Below are 13,041 nucleotides of genomic sequence, written 5' to 3' on the forward strand. Positions count from 1 at the left end.
AAAAATTTTTAATTCTTGGAAATATATTTGTATGTTTTATGCTTAGAAAAATTAGAATGAAATTTTGTTGCCTTGCCTTTATTGTAGTCAAATGGGGACACTTTCAAGATATGGACCATTTGTCGTGTTTTTATACACAATTACATACTAAAACTCTCCAATAAACAAAGAAATTTATAAATTAAAAAAAAATACATAATGGAATTATTTGTTTTTCACATATATCATGCAATTTTCATTCTTCTTATAAAACATGAAAAGAAAATTGGAGGTAGCCTTTATTGCAGTGAAAAGGGGGCATGTCAAAACACAAAATTTGGAATTATTCTATCCGACTACGTATTTTATAAGTTGCAATGGGTTTACATAACACCAACAAACAATTGCAATACTGTATTAGTTTCTAAAAAATAAATAATTCTTACATTATGAAATAATTTTCTCGCCATGCTTTATTTTTTCTTAACACGCGACGTTGTTTTACGTGGAAAAAAGGGGAAGAGGGAAGGGGGGGGGGGTAAAGGCGACAAAATTACGATTTTTACTAATATCATAAAATATTTAGAAAAATAAAATATTTCGGGAGTTGCATTTAAATGATTTATAGACTTCTTTTATTCTTTAAAACTGAAGATAATCCATGCATATTTAAGTCCCCAATAAAAAGAGTGTGTATAAGCACTTCAACATGTTCAAGGAGAAAGACTAAAATAGTTTTACTTTTGGTTGCAGTTTTTTTTTTTCAAACTCACAAATTGAAATAAAATAAGATAGAATTAATGAATCTATACCAAATAATTGATCCCTCAAAATTAATTATGTTCCAAAGTTGTTTATTAATTTAAAAATTTTTTTTTTAAAAATGTAAATAATATTAATGCCATCAGTCTATAGAGCTAACAGGTAAGCAACATCAGCGAAACATTTTAGCGCCATTTGACGTCATTTTAATTGTGACGTTATTGTGTTCAATTGTGACGGCAGTCAAGGGTATTGTGACGTGCCTGAGTCGACGCTGCGCAAAAACTACGCGCAGATCAAGTAGATCGGGCCTGGTTAAACCGTTTTTTTTTTTTTTTGTTTTTTGTTTTGTTTTATTTTTAAACAAAATTCAAGGAAGAATACATGACTGAAAGAATATACATGTAGTTGGCCACTTCACACATAATTATAAATTGATAAAATCTATTTATTTTCAATAAATCAATAAATGATTGAAGACATCAAACACTCACTGAAGATAGGAAGATGATCCTTGTAATAAAACCTTTCATTTGAAGCTTCCACATCCTTGATATCGACACAGCCTTTACCAAGGCGATAGGCATTAGCACTTACCATATCTTTATTTTCATCTCCACCTTTAGAAATTAATGCAAGTAACTCGGTATAATACATTGAACAGTTACTTAAAAAATGTGATCAATGTGATCATCTTGATCAAATATAAACTTAGCTTTACATACCATAATGTTTGGCTTATCTTTGTTAGAGGATACACAGGTAAAAGAGGATCTAACTCTCTTCTTCCAACATAAGTTTAAAATAGTTACACATGACCCACCATCTTGATTTTCCCATCTCCGGTCAATTCCTCGAGTCACCTTAGCATCCTCGAAAATCCCGAAGAGTTTCTGCCTACTGCTCAACTGCCTCCCAGGAACAGAACATCTAACAAAAAATATGAGTAGTCGAACTAAAGAAATCGTCCTCTATCAAAGAGAAGATTTCCCTTTAGAAAATTAACTTTTCTTTATCATTTACCAAAATTTTCCATTTTATTATCAGGACTATTTAGTTTCTGTGAATAATGAAAGATACTGTACATTTTAAAGGAAAGATAGCTGCAAAGAAGATGGCTTGGTTTGCTACATTATAATCTTTCTTTTATAGTTCTTGTGTCCATGCGCATGAAGAAATATGACTACTGATAGAAATAGTCTTACCCTCCGTGACTGGGGTAGTCAAACCGCGTGAATTTGTGTATGATGTCATGTTTGTCACTATGGTAACAGTTACTACATAGCGCAACATCTGAGCACTGGTCACATTGCCACAAAATCCCGAATATTTCCGGTTCTTCACAGCCTGGGTTCGTACACTGTCTGTCATGTTTGATTCCTGAATCAGAATTTTCATATATTCATATTCTGGTACATAGGAGCTAGTGCCTTTGCAAAACACTGATTCATGCGCTGGAGTGTAGTGTTATACAAACCGAGGGCTGATGTATCATATATCCTGAGGTCGTACTGCCCCTCGTACCCCACTCTGTACATGTTCATGTATCCCTTGTCCCACTGGACCTGAGCAAACATTGGGGGCACCTTCCCAGAACTCCCCTCGTGTCCGATTTCTACCACGGTCCCTAAGTGTCCCTCCCCTCCATCCTGGTCCCCCCAGCACCAGTTCTGTCCTCTCACCACACGGATTCCAATGTCAAACACCATACCTACAGAAAAAAGTAATATACATAAGTTTAACCGTAATTATTATCTACTGATATTTAACAAAATGGTTCAATTAAAAGGCTACAATTAAAATACATGCAATGTTGGTTTGCTTTCTCCCGACCCAGGATGAAATGATTTGGTCAGTAGGTAGGTGGGAAAATTATTTTTCTCAGAAATTTCAACATTGAAGCTTTATTTTCAATTTTTTCCAAGAATATATAAAAAATATTAATTGTTTTCTGGAGTTTCTTAAAAGTTTTGAGTCAGCCCATGTTTAGCCAGTCGGTAGGGAGATGGCAACCAAACAAATTTTTAAAGGTGGTTTAATGATGTATTATATTTGTTTTAGTTGTAAAAGTGTAATAAAGTTGATTCAATTATTGTTTAGTTTTGTGTGAATGCATGGGTGTTTAGTTTTGGTTTATCATTTTTGTTGACTATGTTTTGACAATAGTGGGTTACCATAGACGGGTTTAGTGTGTAAGTTATTTTTAGCGTGAGGCGTGAGTATAAAAGTGACCGGTTAGGCCAGAGTGGTAAGATAAGGGAGCGGTAGCAACATCATCACCCGGATGCCACGTTTGTACTTGTCCTATACGTTCTCAGGGTGTGGCAAATTCTGCAGTTTATAGGGACTGTTCAACTGGTAGCCATTAGAATAAGGAAGGCTTGTTGGACTGGCATATTTTCCTGTTTTCCCTATCTCACTTGCCGGTAAGCGTATTTGTTTTGTTTGTCAGTTTTCACTGTTGTAAGTATGTTCTTTTGTTTGGGTTTTTCTCTGTGTAAAGTTATTTTAGGGTTAGTTAAACGTATGATATTTTCAGTGCGAACAGTGTAGTAAGGCGTGAGGAGTGTTTGGTAAATTTACTCGACGAAGACCTATAAGAGACCTATATGTGGTGTGAAGTTACAGTATGGACAGATGGAGGGTCATGCGGATGCTGAGGGTGTATGGTTTTAAGGACCTAAGACGTTCTTCCCAAGCCGGAGGGTGAGACCAGCGAGTCCGGGCCTCCAACTACCGTGGTGAATCTTCTATTGTCGATTGTCCGCATGTAAGTTTATCGGGGCGGATCAGCACGTGGTGGCGTGAGTCCTTCAGCGTGACTAGTGCGTGAATAATGAATTTCAGCAATTTGTGTTTCTAAATAAAATTTGAGAAAGGAAATTCCAAAAACTATTACACAGTTTATTCATTAAAGTGAACTTTTCCTAATTCTAAATAAGAACAGCTGATTGTTAATCTCTATATCTGATACATGAATTGAACAAAAAAGACTGTTGATTTAAAGTTTATTATATTGTATCAGATATTTGTTAAACTTATTTCTGTTTCATTTTATTTCTAGTTTGAGTGTGGTATGAAAGGAGGGAGAAAGAATATTATCATCATTTTTTTTTGTTATTTTCTTAAATATTTTTTTTGTTAAGTTTACAATTTGTTCTTTTATCTCAGCCATACAAAATTCCAAAGAACTCATTACAAAAAGCCTTTAGTATTTATTCATTTAGATTTCTAATTTGAAACATCACACACATTTAACTTAGAAATTATATGAACAAAATTTAATTTTAGATTGAAATTAATGATTTAAAAAAAAAATAAATTAATAATACTTTACATGGATGCATTTAAGAAAAAACTGGATTTTTCTCGGGGGGGGGGAAGCATAGGGCTGCATTTCAAAATATAAACTGCATTTCCAGGGAGTAGTAATTATTTACAAAATAGCTTGAAAAGCAGATGGTGTTTTTAAAATAATCTAGAATGTAAGGACTAAAGCTTGAATTAATTAAAACTATTTTTTTCTTTGGTCTTAAGGGGGGACCTATGTCCGACAAGTCTTTGTGTGAAATTTTCAAAACTTTGACATTTCTTTCATGACCACTTGCTCTTAATTTTTAGGTATTAAAAACAATACCTTTATATGTTTATTTTTACACAGGAGCACGTGCAAAAACAGTGTGAAATGCTAAAAATAGATTATTTTCAGACATCATTGTTCTACCACAAATATGCGCTAAAAAGAATCAAAAATGTCAAATCACATTCAAAATCAACATGTATTTAAATTATTTGACTTGTATCTTTGAAATGAAGGCAAAATCATTATAATTCATCTCGCATAAAAAATTAGAATGGAGCACAATGTAAGTATTACCCCATTTTTCTTGTCGTATTTTTTGCAATTCCGACATGCATAAAAGGTAATATCTTCAAAAGTCTTTGTGTGAAAATGTTGTAATTCATATTTTTTGAAAGAAATGAATTATTTCTTTATTTTAATAAAGAAAAAAGTATACCTTTATGATAAAATAAACGAGAAATGCGAAGTTTTCCTTTATTTTCGTACTCTTGTGTCATAAATATTGACCTTTCTGCACCAAGACAAGGGTAAGTAAGCACTGACAAACATCTGAATATAACACTAATTTGCGGAAAACAAGTAATTCGTTTTGATTAGTAACAATTTACACTGATTTAATCTTTTCTTTTTGATTCCAATCATTCTGCCCCCCCCTCCCCCACTTCTTCCTTGTCAACAACCAACTCCTTTAAGAATTATCCTAGGAATGACTTTATACAATTAAATCTAAATGTGCTAATCAATAAGCGCATATAAGTACAAGTACATTAAAAAAAAAATTTCTTAGTTTTATCGAGAAAATACAATTAATTGTAAATATAAAATTAAACATATTTCCCTGATTTAAGCCGCTTTCTTTGCTGAATTCTATCTTATCTTTTTGCACTTATATCAGGATATTATCGAGGTATTTTTTCACAACTGCAATTGCTATGAATTATCAACCCAAGGACGAGATTTCTAATACTAAGAAACTCCATTAATCCAATAAAACTGCTATTAAAAATGTATAAATTTTCTTTTTGTAAATTGTGTACGTGATTGATTTTAAACAATGGTAAGCCTATACCACAGTTGTAAAAGTCAACAGGTAAAAAGCAAACGTCGCTATTGTGACGTCACATAACGCTGCTTTGACGTAGAACGACATAGGTCCCCCTTAAAACACTATAAGAAATGTAAGGCTTATTTCAGGCCCGAGTCTGTAGTTTTGATTCAATGTTGAACAATTCACCAATAAATTTTTAATTTCATTTTATACTGCTTGATATATATGTCACAAAATATTTATAATTCAGCCATGTCATTAGAAAGAGGACAAAATATACTGTGACAGCAAATGAAACTTAACATTTAAGGGGCCCTACTGGGGTTTTCTTTGCAAAATATTTCGCGCATCATAGTAAAATGAAGCGTATTTACTGTTTTAAAACAGCATTTTCCACTTAATCAATAAGATTAAACAAAATTAAGAATTTGCATGTTTAAAAATGTAATTGTAATTTTATATTACGGATTTTTAAACCGATTTTGCACCTGAAAGGTAGGTTGATGTCGATGTAGTGTGTTTTTGATTATTAAGATCAACTGAACTCTTAAGTAAAGGGGTAAAGGGGTAATAAAATGTGTTTAGAAAAGGTAATAAACATACACTCTTGAAATTTTAAACCTAGAAATTAGAGAATCTCTCCATTATTTTTATTTATGTTTTCATATAAATCTTTTGTGCCCGTCATATTTTGTAGTACTCTATAAAACCTGGAAAATTCGATAATTTTCTTCATGTACACTAAAGTTTATTAAAGTTATATATTTTATATAAATAAAGAGTTTCGCTATTGTAGTTTTCACACAATAAAACTCCAGTCGCCCCCCCCCCCCTTAAAGGAATTAAGGTGGTTTACCTGGTTCTTCAAATGACCGTTCATCTGAAGAGTTTTGTGATCTCCGTTCATCAGGGGAGGAAGAGCAAGACCTAGGTGAGGTGCGATGAGGGGTGCTCTGGGTTGTATGATCTGGGGTGCGCGGTGGTTTACCATATGGGGTGCATTGTTGGGTGGTGGTAGAACTTTCTCCCAGATACTGTCTTCCTGTCACAGAACTCAGGAGATCACGGGCTTCACGTTCCGCCTGAGCCTGAGGTGGTGAAACATCTTCACCTTTCTCTTCAGTGTCCTCTGATCGTTGTGGTGCCTCCTCCTCTTTAAATTCATCAGGACTACCACCAGATGGCGTCAGACACTCAGGGTTGAACTTAATCTGCTGGATCCCAAAGCTGACAATCACGTCTCCGTTTGAATCCACGCTCACAACTCGACCCTTCTTCTCCAGGAACTAAAATAAGATTTTTCATCATTTTTGGCAATGACATGTCAAGTTTGAATCGAATCAAACACTTTATCTAAGAGAAAAATGTTTGATAAACACATTGAGCTGATACCTATACCTTTTTCATACTTTCCTGCCATGGTCCATGTCCATTCTGAAGATGCTGTACACTTGTTGCATCATTTTCTACCTTCACGACTTGGTCCTTCACATACTGTTCTATCTGAAAATTACACAAAAATAATTGATTTCACTGATCATTAATGTTTTACCGTCTCATGCATTACAAGTTTGTTTTTACCTTGGCTAAAGCCATTTCAGGAAGAGTCCACTCTTTGCCGCTAAAATCCACCGTGATTTGATGTCCATTGACAAACAGTACTGATCCATTCACTCCAATACACTGAAGAAAAAAAAATTGATATAAGAAATGATTACCATAAGATTTATTTGTAATTCGTAATTATTAAATTTCCATGAGAGAAGCACTGTGTTTACTGTATACCTCTATGATTCTCTCGTCCCAGTTCTTGGACTCTTTCAGAATCACCTGGAGGGTATCTAGATCCACCCCTATCGTGACCTTGTCCCCTTTTTTCAGTCTCCCCTTCTCCTCTTTATAAGGGGCTTCTGAAGCTCCCTCCTCTCTAGCCTCCTGGTTTGGTGACGGTCGGGATTGATGTGTCAATTCTGTTCCCAGAATATCATATGCACGTATCAATCAAAGAAAAAAATAATTAAAGAACTGTGTTACGGACTGTAAGTTACACGCCCAAATATTTAACCAACTTTGTTTAGTGTTTCATGTGAATGTTCTTTTGTTGACATTATCTTTGTATTACTTATTAGTGCTTACGATAACTTGGTTTCCACGAAATTCATCGAAGAATACATGATTGAAAGAATATACATGTAGTTGGCCACTTCACACATAATCATAAATGTATTCATCGAAGTTATCACAACACGCTTATCAATTGACCACGTGTTTATGTAGTATCTATGAAGAGTGTTGGTCTGATTGGTTAAAGTATTTATAGAATACCTGTTCTACAGGTATTCTGTTAAAGCACACACACTTTAGCGTTTGTAAAAGTTAAATGCCATTTGAAATATCTTTCTCAGTGCAGTCAGACGTTTTCCCCGCCAACCCACCCTCACAAGTATCATCTTTGTTTTGATTCATTATATGTTTTTGTTTTGTAGATTGTGTGAGTTGGCAAGAAGAAAAGTTGGAAATGTTCATTTTGTGTATAATATTAAACTGCACTTACGAGAGCGCTTCTCTATCTATCACAAATGTGTTGTTATTTATTTTATCGATTTTATATATTTTTTTTGAGTGGAAACGAATTACAACATAAATTGATAAAATTTAATTGTTTTCAGTAAATGATTGGAAGACATCAAACACTCACTGAAGATAGGAAGATGATCCTTGTAATAAAACCTTTCATTTAAAGCTTCCACATCCTTGACATCGACACAGCCTGTGTAACCAAGGCGATGGGCATTAACACGTACCATACCCTTATTTCCATCTTCACCTTTAGAAATCAATGTGCATCACTCAGTGAAATACATTGAACAGATATTTCAAAAATGTGATCAATATGATCATCTTTATCAAAAATAAACTCAGCTTTAGATAACATAATGTTTGGCTTATCTTTTTTAGAGGATACACAGATAAAAGAGGATCTAACTCACTTCTTCCAACAAAAATTTAAAATAGTTACACATAACCTACCATCTTGATTTTCCCATCTCCGGTCAATTCTTCGAGTCACCTTAGCATCCTCGAAAATCCCATACAGTTTCTGTCTACTGCTCAATTTTCTCTTAGGAACAGAACATCTACAACAAATATATGTATTTGAACTTATGAACTTCTCCTCTATAAAGGAGAAGCTTTCCCTTTACAAAATTAACTTTTCTTTATCATTTAGCAAAATTTTCCAATTTATTATCAGGATTATTTAGTTTCTGTGAAAAACTAAAGATACCATACATTTTAAAGGAAATGTATATAGATAGCTGCAAAAGGAGATGGCTTTGTTTGCTACATTGTAATCTTTCTTTTATAGTTCTTGTGTCCACGCGCATGAAGAAATATGACTACTGATAGAAATCGTCTTACCCTTCGTGACTGGGGTAGTCAAACCGCGTGAATTTGTGTATGATGTCATGTTTGTCACTATGGTAACAGTTACTACATAGCACAACATCTGAGCACTGGTCACATTGCCACAACATCCCGAATATTTCTGGTTCTTCACAGTCCGGGTTGGTACACTGTCTGTCATGCTTGATTCCTGAATCAGAATTTTCATATATTCATATTCTGGTACATAGGAGTTAGTGCCTTTGCAAAACACTGATTCATGCGCTGAAGTGTAGTGTTATACAAACCCAGGGCTGATGTATCGAATATCCTGAGGTCGCACTGCCCCTCGTACCCCACTCTGTACATGTTCCTGTATCCCTTGTCCCACTGGACCTCAGCACACATTGGGGGCACCTTCCCAGAACTCCCCTCGAGTCCGATATCTACCACGGTCCCTAAGTGTCCCTCCCCTCCATCCTGGTCCCCCCAGCACCAGTTCTGTCCTCTCACCACACGAATTCCAATGTCAAATACCATACCTACAGGAAAAAGTAATATACATAAGTTTAACCGTAATTATTATCTACTGATATTTAACAAAATGGTTTAAAAAGATACAATTAAATAATGCTGGTTTGCCCTTTCCCGACCTAGGATGGAATAATTTGGTCAGTAGGTAGGTTGGAAAATTATTTTTCTCAGAAATTTCAACATTGAAGCTTTATTTTCAATTCTTTCCCAGAATACATAAAAAAATATTGTTTTCTGGAGTTTCTTAAAAGTTTTGAGTCAGCCCATGTTTAGCCAGTCGGTAGGGAGATGGCGACCAAACACATTTTTAAAGGTGGTTTAATGATGTATTATATTTGTTTTAGTTGTAAAAGCCTTTTATATTTGTTCATTTAGATTTCTAATTTGAAACATCACACACATTTAACTTAGAAATTATATGAACAAAATTTAATTTTAGATTGAAATTAATGATTTAAAAAAAAAATAAATTCAAATACAAAAAATAAAAGCATATATACTTTACATGGATGCTTTTAATAAAAAACTGGATTTTTCTTGGGGGGGGGGGGTTGCATTTCAAAATACAGACTGCATTTCCAGAGAGTAGTAATTATTTACAAAATAGCTTGAGAAGAAGATGGTGTTTTTAAAAAAATCTAGAATGTAAGGACTAAAGCTTGAATTCTTAAAATTATTTTTTTTCTTTGGTCTAACTCTATAAGAAATGTAATGCTTATTTCAGGCCCGAGTCTGTAGTTTTGATTCAATGTTGAACAATTCACCAATAAATTTTAAATTTCATTTTATACTGCTTGATATATTTGTCACCAAATATTTACAATTCAGCCATGTCATTAGAAAGAGGACAAAATAAACTGTGACAGCAAATGAAACTTAACATTTAAAGGGCCCGACTGGGGTTTTCTTTGCGAAATATTTCGCGCATCATAGTAAAATGAAGCGTATTTACTGTTTCAAAACAGCATTTTCCACTTAATCAATAAAATTAAGCAAAATTAAGAATTTACAAGTTTAGAGATGTAATTGCAATTTTATTTTACTGATTTTTAAAACGATTTTGCACCTGAAAGGTAGGTTGATGTCGATGTAGTGTGTTTTTGATTATTAAGATAAACTGAAGCTCGTAAGTAAAGGGGTAATAAAAATGTGTTTCGAAAAGGTAATATACATACGCTCTTGAAATTTAAAACCTAGAAATTAGAGAATCTCTCCATTATTTTTATCTATGTTTTCATATAAATCTTTTGTGCCCGTCATATTTTGTAGTACTCTATAAAACCTGGAAAATTCGTTAATTTTTTGCATGCACCCTGAAGTTTATCAAACTTATATATCTTATATAAATGAAGAGTTTCGATATTGTGGTTTTCACACAATAAAACTCCAGTCGGCCCCTTAAAAGAATTAAGGTGGTTTACCTGGTTCTTCACATGACCGTACATCTGAAGAGCTTCGAGATCTCCGTTCATCAGGGGAGGGAGAGCAAGACCTAGGTGGAGTGCACTGAGGAGTGCTCTGGGGTGTATGATCTGGGGTGCGCGGTGGAGTTCGCTCTGAGGTGCATTGTTGAGTGGTGGTAGAACTTTCTCCCAGATACTGTCTTCCTGTCACAGAACTCAAGACGTCATGGATTTCACGTTCCTTCTGAGCCTGAGGTGGTGGAACATCTTCACCTTTCTCATCAGTGTCCTCTGATGGCTGTGCTGCCTCCTCCTCTTTAAATTCATCAGGACTACCACCAGATGGCGTCAGACACTCAGGGTTGAACTTAATCTGCTGGATCCCAAAGCAGACAATCACGTCTCCGTCTGAATCCACGCTCACAACTCGACCCTTCTTCCCCAGGAACTAAAATAAGATTTTACATCACTTTTGGCAATGACGTGTCAAGTTTGAATCGAATCAAACACTTTATCTAAAAGAAAAATGTTTAATAAACGCATTGGGCTGATACCCATACCTTTTTCATGCTTTCCTGCCAAGGCCCATGTCCACTCTGAAGATGCTGTACACTTGTTGCATCATTTTCTACCTTCACGACTTGGTCCTTCACATACTGCTCTATCTGAAAATCACACAAAAGTAATTGATTTCACTGATCACTAATGTTTTACCGTCTCATGCATCACAAGTTTGTTTTTACCTTGGCTAAAGCCATTTCAGGAAGAGTCCACTCTTTGCCGCTAAAATCCACCGTGATTTGTTGTCCATTGACAAGCAGTACTGATCCATTCACTCCAATACACTGAAGAAAAAAATTTGATATAAGAAATGATTACCATAAGATTTATTCGTAATTCGTAATTATTAAATTTCCATGAGAGAAGCACTGTGTTTACTGTATACCTCTATGATTCTCTCGTCCCAGTTCTTGGACTCTTTCAGAATCACCTGGAGGGTATCTAGATCCACCCCTATCGTGACCTTGTCCCCTTTTTTCAGCCTCCCCTCCTCCTCTTTATAAGGGGCTTCTGAAGCTCCCTCCTCTCTAGCCTCCTGGTTTGGTGACGGTCGGGACTGATGTGTCAATTCTGTTCCCAGATATATGCACGTATCAATCAAAGAAAAAAATAATTGAAGAACTGTGTTACGGACTGTAAGTTACACGCCCAAATATTTAACCAACTTTTTTTAAGTTTCATGTGAATGTTCTTTTGTTGACATTATCTTTGTAGTACTTATTAGTGCTTACGATAACTTGGTTTCCACGAAATTCAACGAAGAATACATGACTGAAAGAATATACATGTAGTTGGCCACTTCACACATAATCATAAATGTATTCATCGAAGTTATCACAACACGCTTATCAATTGACCACGTGTTTATGTAGTATCTATGAAGAGTTGGTCTGATTGGTTAAAGTATTTATAGAATACCTGTTCTACAGGTATTCTGTTAAAGCACGCACGCTTTAGCGTATGTAAAAGTTAAATGCCATTTGAAATATCTTTCTCAGTGCAGTCAGACGTTTTCCCCGCCAACCCACCCTCACAAGTATCATCTTTGTTTTGATTCATTATATGTTTTTGTTTTGTAGATTGTGTGAGTTGGCAAGAAGAAAAGTTGGAAATGTTCATTTTGTGTATAATATTAAACTGCACTTACGAGAGCGCTTCTCTATCTATCACAAATGTGTTGTTATTTATTTTATCGATTTTATATATTTTTTTTGAGTGGAAACGAATAACAACATAAATTGATAAAATTTAATTGTTTTCAGTAAATGATTGTAAGACATCAAACACTCACTGAAGATAGGAAGATGATCCTTGTAATAAAACCTTTCATTTGAAGCTTCCACATCCTTGACATCGACACAGCCTGTGTAACCAAGGCGATGGGCATTAACACGTACCATACCCTTATTTCCATCTTCACCTTTAGAAATCAATGTGCATCACTCAGTGAAATACATTGAACAGATATTTCAAAAATGTGATCAATATGATCATCTTTATCAAAAATAAACTCAGCTTTAGATACCATAATGTTTGGCTTATCTTTTTTAGAGGATACACAGATAAAAGAGGATCTAACTCACTTCTTCCAACAAAAATTTAAAATAGTTACACATAACCCACCATCTTGATTTTCCCATCTCCGGTCAATTCTTCGAGTCACCTTAGCATCCTCAAAAATCCCATACAGTTTCTGTCTGCTGCTCAATTTTCTCTTAGGAACAGAACATCTACAACAAATATATGTATTTGAACTTATGAACTTCTCCTCTATAAAGGAGAAGCTT

At 34.7% G+C, this 13,041-nt stretch overlaps 1 protein-coding gene across 1 annotated transcript in view; it reads right to left on the reverse strand.

Moving 5' to 3' along the window:
• The window catches only part of LOC134234762 (uncharacterized), a gene marked incomplete at its 5' end in the record, with an annotated part of 16,566 nt that extends 3,582 nt beyond the window's left edge, over positions 1–12,984 (reverse strand). The window contains 18 exons of the mRNA XM_062716806.1: positions 1,236–1,361; positions 1,565–1,671; positions 1,947–2,121; positions 2,219–2,452; positions 6,229–6,658; positions 6,771–6,875; positions 6,954–7,055; positions 7,158–7,342; positions 8,071–8,199; positions 8,403–8,509; positions 8,793–8,967; positions 9,065–9,298; positions 10,712–11,141; positions 11,254–11,358; positions 11,437–11,538; positions 11,640–11,824; positions 12,546–12,674; positions 12,878–12,984. Coding sequence (XP_062572790.1) covers positions 1,236–1,361; positions 1,565–1,671; positions 1,947–2,121; positions 2,219–2,452; positions 6,229–6,658; positions 6,771–6,875; positions 6,954–7,055; positions 7,158–7,342; positions 8,071–8,199; positions 8,403–8,509; positions 8,793–8,967; positions 9,065–9,298; positions 10,712–11,141; positions 11,254–11,358; positions 11,437–11,538; positions 11,640–11,824; positions 12,546–12,674; positions 12,878–12,984 — 3,167 coding nt within the window. The remainder of the gene's footprint in view (positions 1–1,235; positions 1,362–1,564; positions 1,672–1,946; positions 2,122–2,218; positions 2,453–6,228; positions 6,659–6,770; positions 6,876–6,953; positions 7,056–7,157; positions 7,343–8,070; positions 8,200–8,402; positions 8,510–8,792; positions 8,968–9,064; positions 9,299–10,711; positions 11,142–11,253; positions 11,359–11,436; positions 11,539–11,639; positions 11,825–12,545; positions 12,675–12,877) is intronic.
• Between the last annotated feature and the right edge of the window lie 57 nt (positions 12,985–13,041).

The sequence above is a fragment of the Saccostrea cucullata genome, unplaced genomic scaffold (genome assembly GCF_032062105.1).
Source record: "Saccostrea cucullata isolate Sc308-1 unplaced genomic scaffold, CSIRO_AGI_Scuc_v1 ctg6261, whole genome shotgun sequence".
Taxonomy (NCBI): Eukaryota; Metazoa; Mollusca; class Bivalvia; order Ostreida; family Ostreidae; genus Saccostrea; species Saccostrea cuccullata.